Genomic DNA, 20,821 nt, shown 5'->3' with positions numbered 1-20,821 from the left:
TGTATACCAATGACTGCATCTCTAACGATCCATCTGTTAAACTACTGAAGTTTGCAGATGACACAATAGTGATTGGTCTCATTCGAGACAATTATGAATCCACATACAGACGGGAGGTTGAACAACTAGCCTCGTGGTGCGACCGGAACAATCTGGAACTGAACACACTCAAAACCATAGAAATGATGGTAGACTTTAGGAGAAACCCTTCCATACTTCCTCTTCTTACAATACTAGACAACACAGTATCAACAGTAGATACCTTCAAATTTCTAGGTTCTACCATATCACAAGATCTAAAACAGACAGCTAACATCAAAAACGTTATCAAAAAAGCACAACAAAGAATGTTCTTTCTGTGTCAACTCAGAAAGCTCAAACTGCCCAAGGAGCTGCTGATCCAGTTCTACAGAGGAATTATTGAGTTTGTCATCTGCACCTTTATAACTGTCTGATTTGGTTCTGCAACCCAACAAGAAAGACACAGACGTCAGAGGATAATTAGAACTGCAGAAAAAACAATAGTCATTGTGGTTTATAAATTCATGTCTTAATTTATTATATGAATCAACCAAAGTCTTTCCTATTGGTTGTATTTGTATGAAGCACCCACATTATCTGAATATTATGAAATATTTAATCTAAGCTTCAGTGGTACAAAGAACCATTAACTTTATATAATTTGTTCACACATACTGGATAACATTTTCATGAGTCTTTCCAGCATTCTATGGAAAGGAAGAAATAGATGTACAGAGAGTCTGAACACATTCATGGAAATGTTTTATATTGTTTGTTAAAAGTAAACTAAGCCAGAAGACCCCTGGATCTTTGGACCCACTTTGGATTCAGCAAAGTGAAATCTCTGCATTATCCGTTGTTGTTGTTTGGAGTCCAGATCTTGTAGCTAGTCCAACCTGTCATAGTATTTTGCCTACTATTTTGCAAAAGTAAAATGAAGATAACAAATATCTCTAATGCTTTGCTCTGTCCCTGTTATTCCATATTTTATTTCCGTCCTTTCCTTGTTCGAAACAAATACGCCCTAGCTCTACTAACAAGCTCTCCAGCTCATCGGTGTTTTCCAAAGGAACCCGGAAGACTTTAATTTTCCTATAATCATTTTTTCTCAACATCTTCCGGTCTTTAAGCCAAATGTTACTCGCAGTTTCTATTGTCCGCTGATTGGTCGCTGTGTCAGAAGGGGGAGATCCCTGAGCAGGCGCAATGGGTAGTTTCCGGGTCTGATAGGGTTGTGAAACTTTTGAAGTCGCCCTTTGTTTTCTGTTTGGGCTGTATTTCTCTGGTTAGTTGCTGAGATGAATCGTTTGTTCGGTAAATCGAAGCCTAAGGCGCCACCTCCGAATTTGACGGACTGTATTGGCACGGTGGGTACCAGAGAGAGAGGGTGCTGGCTGGAGCACTGTTACTGCCGGCTTCTCTAGAGAAGAAAATCGTCGTCGCATCCGGTCTGAAGACTGAATCTCATTTTTCAGAACAGTTTAGCATAGATATCTATTGGCAGATTTGCTAAATTGTTTTTGACAATTCTAGGGCAATGTTTCTCAACCTTGGGCCTTTTAAGGTGTGTAGACTTCAACACCCAGAATTCCCCAGACATACCTGCTGGTTAAGGAATTCTGGGAGATGAAGTCTACACACCTAAAAGGAGCCAAGGTTGAGAAACACTGCTCTAATCTAGGAAGACGTAGTCGCTACGGTAACAGAACAGCAGATGCTTTCTCGGGAACAATATTTACTGGCCACTAACTCATCAAATAAAGTGTTTTTAATCTAGTGTGAGCACTGAATTGTGTATATGTCCCATTCATTCATATTTTAAAATTATACTGTTGTCCTCATGTTTCTATGACATTTTAAACAGTCTCATGGCTCCTTGGCTCTAACTTGAATTGTTTTGATGTAGTGAGTAATTCATGTTTTATGCTGAGCCATGGTTTGCCTAATCATAGTTTATTGAATAAATTGTTGGCTAGATTCTGAGAACGTGCTTTGCCTGATGTGGTTGTGATTTATGTAAAATCAAATAATCCATATTGCGCCCACTAACCCCTTCTAAGAATAATGTGGTTAGTTCTGCCTGTTTGTGTCTTGTGATTTCTAAATAATAACTGTCATTCTACCTTGCAAGCTAGTACAAAACTAGGGGGATTGGAGAATAGGGAGTGAAATAATACTGTGCATGAACATATTTTGATGAGTTCTTGGATTTCAGCCAACATAATTTAGGATATATTATGGAAGAAAATCTCAAGACAAAGATTACATTTTTAGTATTTAGAAGTGATGATGGGACACACAGAGGAACAATAAAGAAATCTCGGTGTCAGACCCAATTGTTCCTTTTCTCTTATGTGTACCGGTAGCTAAGGCTCTTTAAGCAGTGTAAGTGGAGATTAATTGTTTTAATTAGAATTTGTGTTATAAACTAAAGTTTGGCAATTGTTTTGAGCTCTGAGCTTGGTAATTTGGTTGCAAACATTTTGTCACCATTTGAGAAAACATCATCAGTGTGTTTTGAATTGTTCAGTTGTTCAATTCAAAACACACTGATGATGTCTCCTCAAATGGTGACAAAAGGTTTACAACCAAATTGCCAAGCTCAGAGCTCAAAACAGAAGCCTAACTACCAGCCTATTAATATTTAAACATATTTCAAACTAAAGTTTATTCACATTTGCATATCTTTTTTGACAAGTATAAAAACCCTTTGTCCCCTGCAATCTTAATTGTATACAAATAAATGCTTTTAACATAGTTATTTTTTATTACATTCTCTATATAAGCTGATAGAGCTCTGTCAATTTAGTTCTTAAAAATCTCTCAAGCAGCCCCTCGGTTTTTATTTCTTTTTTGTGATTCCTTTTGTGAATAGTTATTATTGATAAACAAATGTAACAATTTGCTAGATTGCATGTTTAATATTTGAATAAATAAAATAAATAAAGAATATTTTTATTTTTTATTTTGACTAATGTCTTGCTGCCACTTAATAACTTCTTTATTCGTTATTCTTGACTAAAGGTGGACAGCAGAGCAGAATCGATCGATAAGAAAATTTCTAGACTTGATGCAGAGTTGGTGAAGTATAAAGATCAAATGAAGAAAATGAGAGAGGGGCCTGCAAAGGTAAGATGTAAATAATTTTATGGTGAAGTGATTCATGGTCACATCAGGACTTTAGGATAATTTTTTAATGTACCAAGATTCAGAAGAAAACAAATGAATAACAATGTATAATCATGGTAGAAGTGGGGTCTGTTGGGTTTGAAATCAGTGACCAGAAGGAATTTCTGAGTGAGAGCACCTGTCTGTAACTTTTTAGAACAGCTACACACCTTTTAATATATACTATTGTTATATTAAGTTATATATTTACTTTATGTATTGAATGTACATAGTTCATTTTATTGCATGTAGCAATAAAGTATAATGTAGACTAGCCTCATGATGCACCCTGGACAACATGATCTGTGCTGCTGGATCTCACAAGGATCTCCCAAAAAGAAGCAGTAGCATAAATACTTAAAATAAAAACATCTCTTTTCAGAACCAAGTGACAAAGGATATAGGAGATATCCTGAAAAAAATTATAATTTAAAGTGGAAGGTATGAGCCGTGCTATAGCTGATTTACTTCAACTTATGATTGATTATTTAGTGGATGTTGTCCTACTACAAGAAATTCATTGTGCTGATGAAACCCAATTTAAAAGCAGATGCAATCTTCTAGAATATTTTTTGGCTGCAGCTACTAACCATGCAATGTAAGCATCACAACCTATGTAAAAAACAACATAGGTCAAGCACAAGATATGAGAAGTCATACTGAAGTGAATGTATTTGTCACACAAATAAAAAATTCCAACATTGAAATTGTCAACTTATATAAAATACTAACACAGCTATGGGATAATAGCATGTTGTCTAATATGCTATTATGATAATTGACCAGTAATTATGGTCAATTTTAATAGCTGAAATACATTATGGGGACACAGAGAGACTAATTAAGATGGTAAAATGCTAGGGCAGTGAGTGGGCACTGAAAATCTCTTCTTGGTCCTTGATGCTAAGGATAAGGGTATGTTCCATTCAGCCAGATGGAGTAAGGAATATAACCCTGATTTACATTTTATCTCCAGGTATATGCACAATAGATGATTACATTGTAACAAAAGAGTACTCAAGATATCCCTTGGAAGTTAGCACAGACCTGTGTTATTAAATGTTGGAGTGTAGATCTCAAATGTAGGATAGAACCCTAAGCCTTGATGGAATTTATTCAACATTCTAGGGAATCCCCTAAGGTAGAAAATTACAATCGATTTGTGGGATTGCTGCTTTCTGTGGTTAAGAATCATATCCCAAGGGGCTATAGAAAAACATATACCCCAACCTGGAGCCAAGAATACACAGTTACACAATATACGGAGAGTTATGAACCTGAAGTTGCTGATGAACTCCTCCAGTGTCTAGACTCCGCCAGAAGAGAAAAGTGGTACATTCTTATGGCGCAAATAAATTTTCAACATGCCAGCAAAAAGGATTGGTCCCTGCTTACAAAACTGGGAGATAGGTTCATGAAAGAAATCTGAAATGTTGGCAATATTAGTCGTAATGATCCTTACAAGAAAACATAAGGAATAAATAGAGAGGTGCAGGGAGGCCTACTAGGCCCAAAACTGGGGGTGGGGTATGCAATGCACCCCCTCCCCATGGCCCATTTTTACTCCCAGGGGGGTGCAGGAGGCCGAGTGCTGCCTGTCACACACCCTGGCCACGCCCACCACACCCATGCCCACCCAGCCGGACATTAAGGCTGAGAACCAGTTGTTAGATTATTTGAGTCCCACCACTGAGTATATCCTGAATTTCTGAAATATTGTGGGCTAAATACCCACACATATCCAACTCACATAGTTTTATAGTGATATCCAATGAACAGGGAGACTTCCAACAATACTCAAAAAGAACCCAAATTGTAGCCATCCTGAAACCTGGTAAAGAGGAGAAATATTTGGAAGATTTTAGACCGATAGTAGTCTTAAGCAACTTATAATTTACTGGAGAGACTTATCTTAACCAGGATTAAACTCCTGACCGAGGAACATGTAAACCTATAGGAAGGCTGAATTTAGCTAAAAAGGTATTAGGTGGTATGATTAATATCCCATATAGAAAATGGATTTCAATGAAGAAAAAAAATATGTTGCTGTGTTCATCAACCTACTATCAGCCTAAGATATAGTGCAGAAAGAAGGAATTATTCTAAAGTTCTTACACATTATGCCTTATAAGAAAACAGTTATTCTATTCAACAATATTCTTTCAAACAGATACATTGAAGTACATCTGGATGGCCAAATTTGTTGGACGTATAGGTTAAATGACGACTTGCCACAAGGTTCTGTGCTGGAGCCACTACTTTTTAATATTTATATATCAGATCTGCCAGGCACTGCTGCAAGAAAGTATATATGCATCTATGACATTGTGCAAATAAAACAGTCTGAAGACTTCAATACCTCTGAAAAAGCCATCCAAAAATATTTAAAGAAATGGACTATTTTTTTTAATCTGGAGGCTAAAAATAACAAAATTAATAAAATCAAAGTTGCCATTTTTCACTTGAAACAAGTTAACTATGCACCAAAAGTGGAATTTAGGAATCAGCTGATGAAGTTTAATCTCAATGCAAAATATTCAGGTCCTTGACCAGTCCTTAATTTATAGGGAATACATCAGGATAATTATGATATAATTATGATATAATTTATGATAAAATAAAAACCAGGAACAATATTCTACATAAACTTTCTGGCACTAGCTGGAGAGCAGATGCTACAGGTGACATCAGCTCCGGTTTTTGTATATATGACAGCTGAATATTGCAGCCCTTTATGATTAAATAGTGCTCACACAAAAGCAGTGGACACCCAGCTTAATCATACTATTCAGGAACTATTAAATCGATGCCTCCTGAATGGCTACTGAATAGTACTATCTAACACAGGGATCCCCACTCCCTGATCCGTGAACAAACACCTGTCTGCGGCAATGCCAGCAACCAGTCCCCACAAACAAGCGAAGCCCATCTGCAGAATGCAGGCAGCATGCAAAACCACACCCCTCCAGTCCGCAGAAAAACTTTTCTCCATGGAACTGGTCCCTGGTGGCCAAAAGCTTGGGGGCCACTGTTCTAATATATCAACCCCACACTTTAGAAGGCAATCAGCCTTAAAAATTGAGAGGCAGAAGTGCAAGGCAAACCAGTTGTTATCTATATATGAGGGCTATCATGATCAAATACTCAGACTCAAATTTCAGAACCCACAGTGGAAACTTGGACAGCAATTAATCAGAGAAGACTTTATACTAAGACAGCATGACACCAGGAATGGACAGCTACTAACCCAGATCTGTTTAATTTAGTGTCTGATCCAGTACAATGCCTCTTTAGCTTTGATCCTCCAAGGAAAAACTGGATGATGCTCAATCAGATCTGAACTTACCATGCAACTGCCAACATTGGAAATAAAATGGGAGCTGTTTAATAGCATTAACTCCGACTATGGGAACGTCCTGCAAACTTTATATCATACTGCAATGGAATGCCCCTCAGAAAGTCCCCTGTATCTCCGCAAAAACTAGTTGTCCCATGGCTGTATGATTTAGATATCTGGCTATAGGTTTAGCCATTCTGCATAATTTAATTGTATTCATAATTGTATTCTTCATTTGTATTGTGCTTTTTAAAAATAATTCACTATACCCAGTATTTTATACTTTGATACACATTTACATGCCTTTTTTGTGAATTTTATGTACTTAATGCTGTATTCTGTCACACCACATGAAATAATGAATAAAACGCATCTAGTATTGTTATCAGGATAAAGAGGTAACAGCAAAGAAAATGATGTGATTTGAATTATTTTAAGAAAAATTAATTAAACAATTTTGGAATTTTTTAAACATATGCTTAATTGGTTGATTATTGCTAATCTTATCGAAGAATGTCTTATTGGTATTTATTGATTCTAGGCATTATAGCAAAAAGCTTGCATATAAATTTTAAAGTACAATTAATTATATGTTTAATTAAATGTTTCTATTCAGCTATTAATCCTTATTGAATTTAACATCTGCTTTTTTATATATTTTTTAGAATATGGTAAAGCAGAAAGCCCTGAGAGTATTAAAACAGAAGCGAATGTAAGTGTCTTACACTCTAAACATTTGTGTTCAAACGGATCATCAATCTCAGTGGTATCAACATGAGTCCTAAAGTTATATTTTTAAATAGGCTGCTATCCAGCCATTCTTTTCAACTAGATTTGGGAATAAGATGGTCTTGTTGCTCATTTTGCATTGAATATTGCATCTTAGGTGCCTCTAACCCTAATTTCCAAATTGCAGTCCGTTTCTTTTTTTATGTCAGAGAAAATTGAAAAAAGCAAGGTTCTTAGGATGGAAAGAAAAGGAACTTATTTGCTAGAATAAATGGAAGGAATGGGAAAGTATAGTTCTTTATTAATTGGAGGAGTCTATGTTAGCAAAAAAAATTAATCTAGTAGCACTTTTTATTGTTTGTAAGAAAAGGTGCTAACAGATTCTTGATTCTTTATTACATTCGGTGAAAAGAATTCTTTTTGCAAGTTAACAGTAAATAAATGAAATAAAACACAAACATAAAATTGTAACTGAATCACTGAAGCTGTGACAAGTTTTATAGGCAGGCTCAAGGAACTGAATTGTACTAGTTTCATAGGACTAGCTATACATAAAGTAAACCAGAGTTGTCTAGGTACTTCATCAAATTGCAAGTTACAAACATGCATTCTTACAGAATGCACAATAGTAACACATTTAGTAGCACATTTAGTCCTACAAACTCTTTGGAGGCATTCATGTGAGATTTGGTAGCTATTTGGTGTAGTGGTAAAGCTGCTGGCCTAGAAAACAGGAGTCTTATGATTTCTTTCTTATGAAAGCTATTTTTTATTATCTTAAAATCCAAATATCTAAATTTGCCCTATTATGTAATATGTTCTCAGCAAAGTTCCTCTTTTCCACTGTCATGCCAAATTTGCCCTTGCAGCTGTTAGAATGTCTCTTAACAAATTGTGGTATTTTTTCATTTATTTCCTGGAATTGAACGGTATTATTTTTTGAATATTTTTATGTATTTCTTTTCAATGCTTTTGTGGGATTTTCGCCAACACATGATAACACGTTCCTTCTTTACGACATTTTCAGCATATATTATTATATGATTTGTCTCTTTTGGTATTTATTGACAGAGTTATTATATATAATCTCTTAATACCAATTTTCTCTTAAATTATAACTTGAAGTAAATTGTATTAATTTTTTCCATAGCTCATCCTATTGATATACTATGATTATTTAATTTATTTATTATTTGAAGTTTCACATTCAGCTTGTCGTACAGTTTTCTTTTTTTAATATTATAAATACCTATCAAGTCATGAATAATATGTTACTATTTGGGGATTTTATCCATTCTGTTGTGCATGATAGACAGCATTGCACATTAACATAATTTAGGATTAGAAAGTGCAAATTCGTCTTTTCAAATTTGCAAAATTTTAAATTTTACTCTTGCTTTTTTTCCCTTCACTCTATAGAAATCTGTTTACTGTTCTTTGCCAAGACTGCAAACTTTTGTCTAAAACTAAAATTGGTACCCTTTGAAATGAAAAACTCACCTTGGGTAGTAACTTAATTTTACTAGCCAAGAACGTTTAGATATTTTTATCTTCAGGGTTCTTTTCCCATAATTTATTGTAATTGTTTTAAAATATTTTCTGGATACTTATATTCCAAGAATTCATTGTTTTTATTAGCTGCTTTATAGCACCTATGGCTGCATAATGACTAGTATTACATCATCTGCAATGTTAGTGATATTCTGTGTTAGCAAAGGTTGATTTAAATAATTAGTCACTCTAAAGAAATTAGTCACGCTATATAAAACCCATATATAGCACAACCCTAATCCCTGTATTTGCCTTTGCACAGCAACAGCATTCCGCCTTCATCACGGTACATTTGCGCTCAAGGCAGCCTTTGCCTCCTGCCACTTCAGGCTCAGAGCTGTAATTTGTATCCGGGAAGCACTGTGGCAGAGAGAAGCAGCCGGGTCTGATTCTCTGGTGCCTCATTTCTTGCTGGGTCTGGCCGACACTCAGTTTTTTAAAAAAGATTTTTGCAGCAGGAAACGGCGGGTGGCTGTTTCTGGCCTTTGTTGGTGCAGCTGGGCATGCCTCGGTCGCTCGGGGAGACGCTCTCTGCCCCAAGACTGCTGCATTTGTCGCCGCCTCATGTCCTGTCCACTGACCTGCCTTGGCCATGGTTGACGCTGCTGCTTTGCCAGGGGTGAGTGGGGCAGGGTTGCATTGTGGCTCCGCGTCATAATGGGCTCCAGGAGGATGAGGGGACCCCATCTTCCCATTGTGAAGCACGTAAATTTCACTCTGTTGCGCAAGGCACTGCAGCAGGCCGGCCACTTTGGCCATGAGGTGGCAACAGCGGCGGAAGCGTGGGTCAAGTCAGTGGGCAGGCCTTGAGGCTGTGGCAGTGGCCAGTTCATGTTAGCGGACAGGCTATGAGGCAGTGGCAGTCAGGTCAGCGGGCAGGCCATGAGGCAGCCGCGGCAGCAAACATGGCAGGCCATTGTCTCAGAGTGGATAGAAGGTCGCATGTCTCCTCAAACAACTGAGACATGCTCAACTATGCCAACTAAGGCTGGAAGTAGCCTCCCACTTTTTCCTGCTGCAAAAATCTTTTTAAAAACTTGACTGTCGGGCAGCAAGACCAAGGAAGAGATGACCTGGCTGCTTCTCTCCACCACAGTGCTTCCCAGACATGGCTTACAGCTCTGATTCCGAAGTGGCGGGAAGCAAGGACGGCCTTGAGCGCAATGAAGGCATAATGCTGTTGCTGTGCAAAGGCAAGTACAGGGGCGTTTCACTCTTGCACTAAGGCTCCAGCCATCGCCACCACTTTGGCCGCCCCATCTTACCACAACAGCGCCATTACCTTGCTCCGGCTGGCGAAGCTGCACTACTCCTTGCACCACTTCTTGTACTGCCTTCTACTGCGGAGATTTCCAGCCCCACTTGGAGTGATTCTCCCTCTCCCACCATCCTTACCTTCTCAGGCCAGGCAAGGAGTCAGTGGGAAGTGATGAATGGTGGCAGCCAGTGGTGGGATTAGGCAGTTTGTTGAACTGCGCAAAAAGTTAACAACTGGTTCAGTCAAACCAATGCAAACTGGCGGAATCCCACCACTGCCCAGACCACCCCCTCTTCCATTTTTCCATCCAGCTGGGAGAACATTTCGGGTTTTTCAGTTCCCTCAACCAAATGCCCAGTTTTCCCACCACACCAGGGCTAACCATCTGATAGACCCAGGATCTAGCAAGGCAGTCAGGAGTCCCTTGCATCCTGAGGAAGCCACCATTAGTTCTATTCTAGTGGTCATGGAGATAATGGTGTCACTTACCATCAGGTCATCCCTCGCTGTTACTCGGCTGGAGGCTTCTAGGTCGGAGCTCCCTCCCTCTCATTGCGCCACTCCTTTTTAACTCATCTCCTTCAGCTTGGACAGAACTTTCTCTTTGGCAGGCCTCAGGGCCGGTTGGCAATGGGTGGCCACAGGTTGGGGCACTCTACCCCTTGGTTTCCCTCTTTATTGCAGCAGAAGTACACAATGGAGCCCCAACAGGGCTTGGCCAGCTTGGGGGGAGCACCTCCCTTTTTGGGCACTCATTTCTCCAGAGTGTGGTTTGCTCATGGAATTCAGCCAGGTTGATTTCCACTTCACTGGCTAAGATGTACCATCTTTGGAGGGTCCATGGAGCACCCTGGGAATAATCCAGTAACTACTTTTGAAATATCAAAAACTATTAAAAAATGAAAGCAGGTAAAGCGCAAAGTCCAGATTGTCTCACAAATTAATATTATCATTTTTGATGACCAACTCCTTCAGCCATTAAAAAGGAAGCCAATAACAATGAATTTTAGACAGAAAGATTGAAGATTTTACAGTCATATATTCATGAAGATCTGGCTTTTTGTCAAAAAGTTAGTTGAGACAATGTTTTGAATATTATTGAATACTTACAATACCATAGTGAGAAACAGGCAGCTTTAATATTTTTGGATGAAGAGGCCTTCAACAATTTTATGTTACAATTTTCATGTTATAAGTTCTGGAAGATAGGGACTTTGGGAGAAATTTATTCAAGGTGTCAATGTGATTTATATCACAGCAAGCAAAAATTATTATTAATGGAGACTTAACTAAATCATGTAAAATCAAAAAGCATACAAGGCAAGGATGCCCCTTATTTCCTATTGTATATATTGGTCCTTAAATTTTGAATATTAGAGAATTGGCTGGTTATTTAGCTATATTTTTTTAAAACTCAAAAACCATCATAGAACATATATAAAACCATCACAGAACATTTGATGGTCGTAGAACTAAATGGGTTTGGAGCTTTAGCAGGATTTAATATAAATAAACAAAAAACAACAATGCTTTTTAAGAATATGATCTCCCAGGACTATGAAATTAACAAAAACCTGGTGGAGAAAAAAGGTGAAATACCTAGGGTTACATTGACAAATATAAATTTTAAAGTATTTCAAAATAAATGTGCCTCTTTGGAATGATATCAAAAAAGGTCTTATTAATGAAGATAAATTGCTACTATCATTATTGGATAGAATCTCTGTAATGAAAATGAATGTTTTACTAAAGATGCTTTTTCTGTTTCAGGCTTTACCAATACTTATAACTGATATTCCATTTAAACAATGGCAGATGGAAATCTCAAATTTATATGACAAGGGAAAAAAATAAAGATATAAATTATTGCAAGATGCTAAGGAAAGAGGAGGTTTGGGTTTACTAGATTTGAAATTTTACTTTGATGCCTGTTGTTTGATCTGGCTTAAAAAGTAGATAACTCTCCAAAACAAGAGGTTACTCGAGCTGGAGGGCCATGAATTAAGATTTGGATGGCACACCTGTTTATGTTATGATAAGGTTAAGTAAATGTTGTTTTCAACAACCATTTTGTTAGACCTGCCATTCTTAGAGTTTGTAATAAATATAACGTAAGGTTCTCTACAAAGAGGCCTCTTTAGATGTCAGCCCAGAAAGCTTTTTTTAGAAAAGAAATGGCAAGGCCAGACTGGTGGACTTATGGTCAAATAATATTTTTTAATTATGGTGACCCTTTCCTCAAATCTAAAGAGGAGTTGGAATTAGAACTTAGGATGTAGCTACCATTTTTTACATATTTACAATTGAAAAAAGGATTTAAATTAGATAAAAAATCTTATGGATTTGACTTTGAAAAAAATGGAATTCTGCTGTGTGGTAATGATGAAAATATTGCTAAGTTGTTAGTGAAATTGAACTTGGAGAATAAATATGTGAAACATTGTATGATACAATAGCCAAAGAATTTTGGATATAATAAAATGCTTGAACAATGGCAAGACGTGATGAAAGGTTTAAAATTTACATTAAATTATAATTAAAAGTTTTTTTTAATAAAATGATGAACCCTTGGTATCGAACACAAAAGAAATTGTCAAAAATGTATAAAGGTATTTCAAACATGTTAAAATGTAAATGTAAACTAGGAACATTTTACCATTTATAGCAAATTAGTGATAAAGGACAGAAATATTGTCTTAAGATTTAAATTTTAATACAGAAGATTCTTAAAGTGAATTAAAGATAAAAGCAGATTTTTTTTTAGCTTAAGGAACAGAGAACTTTTAAAAAATGGAACTTTGATATGATACGTATTGATAGCAGCAAGAACACTCTATGCAGAAAAATAGGAGGACACTTTGATTCCTACAATGAGTGAATGGTGCAAAAATTGATAGGAGGAGTTGATTAATTTGATTCAAGAAAAGATACAGTTAATTTGGTTTCTGTTTAGAAACAGCTCTTCCACTTCACTTGAAGTGGAAAAAAGGAAACTTTGATTTTGAGTTATGCTGATGAGTTTGTTATTATAGAAATGGCTAGTAAATATTATTATGTAAAAATAAAGGTGAGGCTGTATGTTATTAGCTTATTCTACTGTGCCCAAAAAAATCAGGTCAGTGTTTTTCTTTGTTTTTCTTTTCCTTTTCTCTTTTATAACACACTTTTTCCTCTTTATCGTTTCCTCTTCCTTTCCCCCCATTATTGTTATTTTTATTGGTATTCCGTATTTTGTATTTTGATAAACTAGTAACTTTGTAACTCAAAACAGTATCTATTTAAATTGAAAGCTAATTTTTACTTAATCTTCAGACTAAATAGATGCAGAATTAAAATATGGCAGCACCTTGCTGACTATCACAGATCCCAAAAAGCTAATGGTTGATACTTGAATGGAAATCTACTAGAGAATTTTGGATTATAGGTTGATCTAGCAAGTAAAGAAAATCTACAAAGATCGCACTCGCAAAACAGTAATATATTGTACTCAAGAAAACCCATTTAGTCATCAGGAGATTTTGTTTTTTAATTGTTGGAAGCTAGTTACATTTACTACAAGAATTTATGCTGCTCTTTGACCATAATAAAAATTTGATTTGATTTATTACAGGAATTCACATGCTCATTTTTGTTTCAAGTTCTAAATTTGGAGGCTGGAACTTAAATTTACACTGTTCGATTTGTAGTATTTATGAAAGATAAGTGGTACTGCAATTGTTCCATGATTTTAAGCTTATATATTATTAACATAGGTATGAAAACCAACGGGATAATCTTGCCCAGCAATCTTTCAATATGGAACAAGCCAACTATACAATCCAGTCCCTAAAAGATACAAAAACAACGGTAAAACTGCCTTTCATTACATTTGTATTTATTTATTCAATAAGTATTGAGTCTAACTATTTTACCTGATAATTTTTCTAGGTTGACGCTATGAAGCTAGGAGTGAAAGAAATGAAAAAAGCTTACAAGGAAGTAAAAATTGATCAAATTGAGGTGAGTTTTAATGCTGCTTTTTAAAAAAACTCTATAGTCCTCTTTCTGGCCTGGAATAATAATAATGCCTGCAAGCAGAAATAAGTGGGTCCATAAAATAAAGAAAGCAATAGAAAATGAAGAAGCTAAAATGCTGTGGGACTCTAAAATTCAAACAAGAAAGATAAAAAAAATCTGAATAGTGGATGTGGTAGTACCTGCCACATCCACTATCCAGATTTCTTTGTTTTTCTTGTCAACAATTGTTAAGTCTGGGGTGTTATGTGACAGATGCCCGCCTGTTTCCATATACCTGGAGAATACAGGAAGGCCTTGTTAGTTTCAGGCAAATAAGTTCTTTCTGTCATGGTGAAAGACAGAACAACCACACATCTTTCCTACTGTGATGAATGTATATTTTATAATCCAGGACCTGCAAGATCAGTTGGAAGATATGATGGAAGATGCTGGTGAAATTCAAGAAGCATTGGGTCGTAGTTATGGAACCCCAGAGATAGATGAAGATGACTTGGAGGCAGGTGAGTTATCAGTAAAGATTGGTGTAGTTGTATAGCCATGGCTTGATGAGTTCAGTATATAGGTAATTTAATTACTATTTATACTGTATTGTCTTGATTATAAGCAAACAGCAGAAAGTATTTTATGAGGGAGTCAATAGCGTAGCGAATATAAAAATGTCTGTATTCCCTTCAGTTTCAATTTATTATAGCCATTTGCTAGCAAACAAATAAAAAGAAATGAAGAAAAGACCAAAAAAAGTATTACTGTATATTGCATTCAGTCTTTCATTGTGGATCTCCTGCTGCATCTTGAAGCTAGGTAATCAAACTACAGAATAGTATGTTGTTTCATAAAAATGCTTGTCTGCAAAAAGGAAATATTTTTGTAAAAGCTATATATAAATGGCTTTTAATTAGTTTTCCAGAGATGTTAGGGTTTTTAATTATTGTCCTGTTTGAATTTAAATCAGGTATAACAACCTCACTCCAAATTTCAGTCATTTATTAGATATTTTCTCTCCTCCATAATTTTAGAACTAGAAGCACTAGGTGATGAACTTCTAGCTGATGAAGACAGCTCCTATCTTGATGAAGCTGCAAGTGTTCCATCAATTCCAGAGGGCATGCCAACTGAAGTGAAAAACAAAGTGAGTCATTCTTCACCCCCTCACTCCCACTATAACATAGCACATAGAAATCAATAGACATTTAGAGAGCAATATTCACCAAAAGTTAAGGTTTTTCTAAATTGCCCATCTTTTAAGCAACAGACAATAGGCATATTGGAAGTATTTGGGTTTTTTTTAATTTCATTGTTGATCTTTTATTGCTGTGATAATTCGAGAAGTTATGCATAGTAAATTGATGGATTACTAACACTTTAATAGGGATTGTTTTCTTAAATTCATATCAAATACAACAATTGGTGTAACCATAGTATGTTGACAAAGGCAAAGGGACGAACGAAGTTCACATAATTCTAACCTATAAATCATGATTTTAAACATAACAAATGAATTCATCTATGACATAGTGTAAGATATTACATCTAATACATTACATTTTAAAAAAAAATTTAGATTTGTAAGGCTGTCCAATTCAAACAATTCTGGGTAATGTGGTGTGCAAAAAATGAACAATAATAAAGAACAAAAAAAACCCCACTATGTACACTAAACATACATAATATTTAAAATAGTGAGTAAGCAACATAACAGAACAATCAGAAGAGCTGATAATGCCTGCAAGAAAAACCCAGGTATCCATGATTGCTAAAAGTCAAGAAGTGTGGAGCTTGCCAAAGATTGTTCTAGAGAATGGGGCAACCACAGAAAAAGAATGCTTCCTTGGTCCTATAAGATAGCAAGAAAAAGAAGGAACCTGGAGCACTCCTCTGTGTGGGAGTATGTGGGACGAGCAATTATTTTTGGAAGAATTACTCAGTCTTATATCATGTCGGAATGGGATAATTGATGCTGGCTGCATTTCCATACTCACTTTTACATGGGCTGCAGCCAATCCACCACCGGCATTTATGCTCAGCAGACCTCTGCCAGCACTCCTGCCCCACCCCATTGTCCTGGGTGATTCACCAAGGAATGTTTGTTTCCCTTAGTGAATCGTTTGTGATTTGCTGCACAGGACAATTAAATGCACTTCCTGGTGGTCAGGTGGAATGGGCAAAGGCAGCAAAAGGGCAAAGAGGGACAGGAAGTGGAACATCTTCCTCCCTCCCAGACCAATCCTCCTGGGCTCCCTTACCCTTTGCAGGACAAAGAATGACTTGCCCTGTCTCTGCCTGAGCCAGGCCACAAGATGTGGTGACACACACATGGCACAGCCCCTCCAGCACTAGCAGTGGCAGCAGCCCAACTAATGGTTGCTCCCCCTGTGGCTGGGCTGCAATTGTAGCCACATCCCAGTTACAGAGTTCTACTTATATCCCCTGGCCAGTGCCCTACTCGGGAAAGGCTGAAAGGGGAGAATTAGTCCCTGCCGTGATTAGAACCTCAGCCCATAGGGAGAGTGTGCATAGGTGACCCCTGCCTTCCCAGGAAACACTGTATGCACTTCTTGCAGGTGGGCAGATGTACAGCCAGTCTCCTTGGTGACATGGAAGTTGCGGTGGTCAGGCAAGCGAGGTTCGAGTGGCCCTAGACTTTTCCCCCCTGCCTGCACCCTGGTTGCACCACTTCAGACAGTCGGTCTCCTGGTGCAGCTCCCGGAGTGTCTTGCTGTTTTACTGCTGCAAGAATTGCAGACTGTGTTCCAGCTTGGGGACCATCCATTTCAAAGAGCATCAGTGGCATGGGGTCAAGTGTGGCTCAAGTGGTGTCTGCTCGGCTTCCCTGTGATGCCCCCAGGGCTATGGCAGCATGTGAGGAACTTGGGCTTCCTGCCATTGGGCCATTGGCTGCACTGGCCACATGGAGCAACTGGCTTGCCCGTTGTACCTGATGCCTCCAGCCTGGGCAATGCCCCCCGCCAGAAACAATCCCTTGAGACATGTGGCCCTTGAACTGGAGCACAACCTGCAGTTCCTGCTATAGTGAAACAGCAAGATGCTCCAACAGCTTCTCCAGGAGATTGACTGGCTAAAGTAGCAAACCAGGGTCTATTTGAGGGAGGCAAGGGGGCAGGACCACTTGAACCTTGGTCACCTAACTGCTGCGGCATCCATGATACCAAGGAGACTGCCCGCCCCCCGACTGGCTAGCTGCCTGCCCATCTGCCAGGGCCATGTGCAGGGAGGAGAGGGGCTGCCTACACAAGCTCTCCCCACAGGGCCACCAAGACTCTGGTTGCAGCTGGAACTCTCACTCCTCTTTTGGCCCTTCCTGAGTGGAACACAGGCCAGTGGATGCCAGTATCACTGGAGCCCCCCCCCCAGCTGGGACACGGCTACAAATGGAGCCGCGCCAGGAGCAACCGCTGACTGAGTTACTGCTGCCGCTGCTGATGCTGGGGAGGACATTTCAGAAAGGTATTGTCTTTGGTAGCCTGACTTGGGCAGAGACAGGTTGAAGGAATGATTTTTAAAACATTTTTGAAAGCATTAGGACAAATACTATTCTACATAGGGAATACTAAAAACAGCTTTTGATTTTTTTCTGAAACTTAGCAGAATGAAGCAACACAGTTGCATACTCATCAGTTTTCTTGTATTGTTGTTTGCTGTTATTTATGCTTGTACATAATAGGCTATTCAGACCTCAACTGATTAATTAGCATTCCAAATTAAGGGAACATGCACACTGTGCTTATATAAAGTAGAACTCAGCAAACCAACCAACACCCCCCCCAATCATCTTTGCAAAGTGCAAGTATAGAGGGCCCAAGCAGCCAAAGCACAAACATTGTATGAAAACACACGCACACCTTGAATTCACACTTCAACAGCATTAAGCAACATTTCTGTATGAAGTCCTTCTGTGAGGGAGATGAGCAGTTTCTAAATTTGAAAATAAAACAAAGAATTGTAGTATACACATAAACATGCATACATACACATTCCTTGTATGTCTGCCAGTAAAACAAAGCTTACATTGTACATAAAGTGCACTGCCCCAACTTCATGAAACTAATTTTTCCTTAGCAATTTTTTAAAACAAGTAACTTACCAGGTAGGCTGATAGCCCTGCAGTTGTCAGCATAGGTTTATCTGGTTTGTTCATTTTAACTCCCACATCATCTTATCTGTGATAAAAATATTATTTTTTAAAAAAGCAATCCTCCTGCTATTTGGTTATTTATGATTGGGTATTATTTTCAATCACAGCCCCATTACTGTTCTTAATGATCAGGTTTTGTTTTATTGGGATCAGAATATGATTTGCTCTGCCTTCATAACAGAATTCTCCAAACACATGTATTTTACTCCAGACTTAAAACACATTTGATAATCATGTGAAGACTGAAATATTTTAAACATCCCTACAATACCTGCAGGAGTAACTTCCAGGTCACAAATTGACTAACTTCCTTTTTCATATGAAAGTTAGCTGAATTTTTTTTTGGTTATCCTCATATAGGATTTTGGGCTTATAGCATATCTGTTTGTATTGTTAATTTACTAAGCATTTTGTTCAATTAACTTCGTAAAACAATAATATCACAGTTAAGTATTTAATTTTTATAAGATCAGTGTTTGATATATGTGGACACAATATTTCCCTGTTTGCTGGGGCAGATTATTCAGAATTTAAATAAGATTATTGTGATATTAATCTCTATTTAAAATGTGTTTTCATAATTTGGGGACAAAGCAACAGTTAATCATAAATAATGTATTTTCAATCTCACAGGATGGGGTACTGGTGGATGAATTTGGACTCCCACAGATACCTGCAACATAATTATGAAGTTCAAAAGGAACGTTTTTTCATATACATTTCTGAGCAAAAACAATTGTGGGGGCTGAATCTATACTTTTGCAATATCACGTAAATAACACTATGTTGTGAAATAAAGAATGAATGATGTTTTTAGAAAATATATAGCACTATAGATTTTTTATTAATACTAAGAAATTAACATTACTTTTCTTTCTGTATCATATATTCAGAGTTTTAAACTTTGGTTTTACTGTTTGTGTAAAAGTAGTACATAAAAATATTTATATTTGTATAGATTATTGTGCTTCTGTTTTTGAATTTGCCACCCCATTTAAATGTAGGTGATTGCACTGTATAATCCATTTTGACATATGCTGATTATTACAAAGAGCAAATCGATTTAATTGTGTGATTTTTTTTAACAAAAAGATGTTGGACTCAGTTATTATAAATTCCAACATGTTAAAAAGTTCATCTGAAATGTTTCTAGCTGGTATGTGTAATAATAAGCCTATAATTTTTCAACATCCATAAATTATTTATAAATACGGCTTGAATTGAAGAACATAACCCTGATTAATAGCTTATTTGATAGGAGAGTCACTTTGAGAAGAGAGAAGATGACAGCAGGTACTTCTAGAGTTTAACCAAGGTTTGTGCTTATGCTGGGGTATAAAGTTAAAACAAAATGTTTTAGATTGTAATAAAAACTTTTACTTAAGATTGCCATAATTGAACAAATTTCCAAAAACAATGGTTGATGTAAACCTAGGATCTAGAATCGATGGCTTTGCCATGGATGCAACGCTACTTAATAAAGTTCAGATTGTTGCAGCATGCTTCTCTGCACAAGAACAGTGACCAGAGGTCAAATTTAAGTCAACCCACCATCTGGAGATTAATGGTTTTAGCACACTGGAGATGGTTTTCTCAAATCTGGTCAATATTTTTTATTATAACTGGCCTGGTTGAAACATAGAATAACTATTTCCTAGTCAATCAGTAATGTACTTCTAAGCATCTCTTTTCATGCTTGAGCTTCTAGCATTGTATTGTATGTGGATTAGTTATGAGTGTTTAGAGTGATGAAATATGAGCACAAATGGATTAAGCAACTATGGCACTGGACTAGAGGCAAATTTATCATTTTAAGATAAATACAGTATAGAGCACAGTATTCATCGAGGAAAAAGGCAATACATTTTTTCATAGTTGCATCCACAAAAAAATATCAAAGGGAGCTTTCTGGGACTGTCAAATTGATAATCCAGCCTTCAGTGGATCTATGTGATATCTGGATATTGTCTGCATTTTTTTAGTAATACAGTCAAAACTATACCCAAAATTTGCTAGGCTTGCTTATTGCTACTTTGAGTGATGCCATACCAAAGTTATCCACTGCAGTGTCTTTTAATATGAGTCTGAATCTTTTCTTTGGAAATTCCTTGATGATAGTAGGTAATGTTGGTAGTATTGAATTTATTCACATCATTGTTTTTATATTGGATCCTTATCCTTATTACCTTGTAAGTGCCTCTAAGTATTTTGTTCTACAGATTCTTCAAGACAGAATCTCCTGCTGACCTAAAGAAGATGGTGATGCTATCAACTATCAGCCAAGGTCCAATGTTCTGAATTTAGCCAAGCTGGGACTACAGTTTCAGTGACTGTAAGGTTGTTTGTCTTTTATCCTTTTCTGTATAGATTTAGACCAGAATTTGGCATGTAGATAGACAAAAACACTAAAAGAAATACTATACTGTGAGACACATAAGACAGTGCTATTCACTCATGGGGTGGTAAGTTGGACTTGCATTCTGATTGATCCATTTTCTTTGTGTTACAAGTATGTAATTGTAGGAATTTCTGTTTGACCTCTTGGAAATTATTCTGCATTTAGATATTTCAACTTGCTAGACTGTCA

At 37.1% G+C, this 20,821-nt stretch overlaps 1 protein-coding gene across 1 annotated transcript; it reads left to right on the top strand.

Moving 5' to 3' along the window:
• Positions 1-1,233: 1,233 nt before the first annotated feature.
• CHMP5 (charged multivesicular body protein 5) lies at positions 1,234-19,296 on the top strand. The gene is made up of 8 exons (XM_058181022.1): positions 1,234-1,388; positions 3,046-3,150; positions 7,192-7,238; positions 13,817-13,910; positions 13,992-14,063; positions 14,473-14,581; positions 15,098-15,210; positions 18,868-19,296. The coding sequence occupies exons 1-8, from the start codon at positions 1,320-1,322 to the stop codon at positions 18,916-18,918; spliced, it is 660 nt and encodes a 219-aa protein (XP_058037005.1). The 5' UTR covers positions 1,234-1,319; the 3' UTR covers positions 18,919-19,296.
• Positions 19,297-20,821: the final 1,525 nt, after the last annotated feature.

The sequence above is a fragment of the Ahaetulla prasina genome, chromosome 4 (assembly GCF_028640845.1).
Source record: "Ahaetulla prasina isolate Xishuangbanna chromosome 4, ASM2864084v1, whole genome shotgun sequence".
NCBI lineage: Eukaryota > Metazoa > Chordata > Lepidosauria > Squamata > Colubridae > Ahaetulla > Ahaetulla prasina.
The sequence above is the reverse complement of the archived record's forward strand: the minus strand, read 5'-3'. Positions and strand labels throughout refer to the sequence as shown.

Coding starts and splice junctions, on each gene's coding strand:
- CHMP5 (XM_058181022.1), top strand. CDS start 1,320: ATGAATCGTTTGTTCGGTAAATCGAAGCCTAAGGCGCCACCTCCGAAT. Junction 14,064..14,472: donor TAAAAATTGATCAAATTGAG/GTGAGTTTTAAT, acceptor TTTATAATCCAG/GACCTGCAAGATCAGTTGGA. Junction 14,582..15,097: donor TGAAGATGACTTGGAGGCAG/GTGAGTTATCAG, acceptor CCATAATTTTAG/AACTAGAAGCACTAGGTGAT.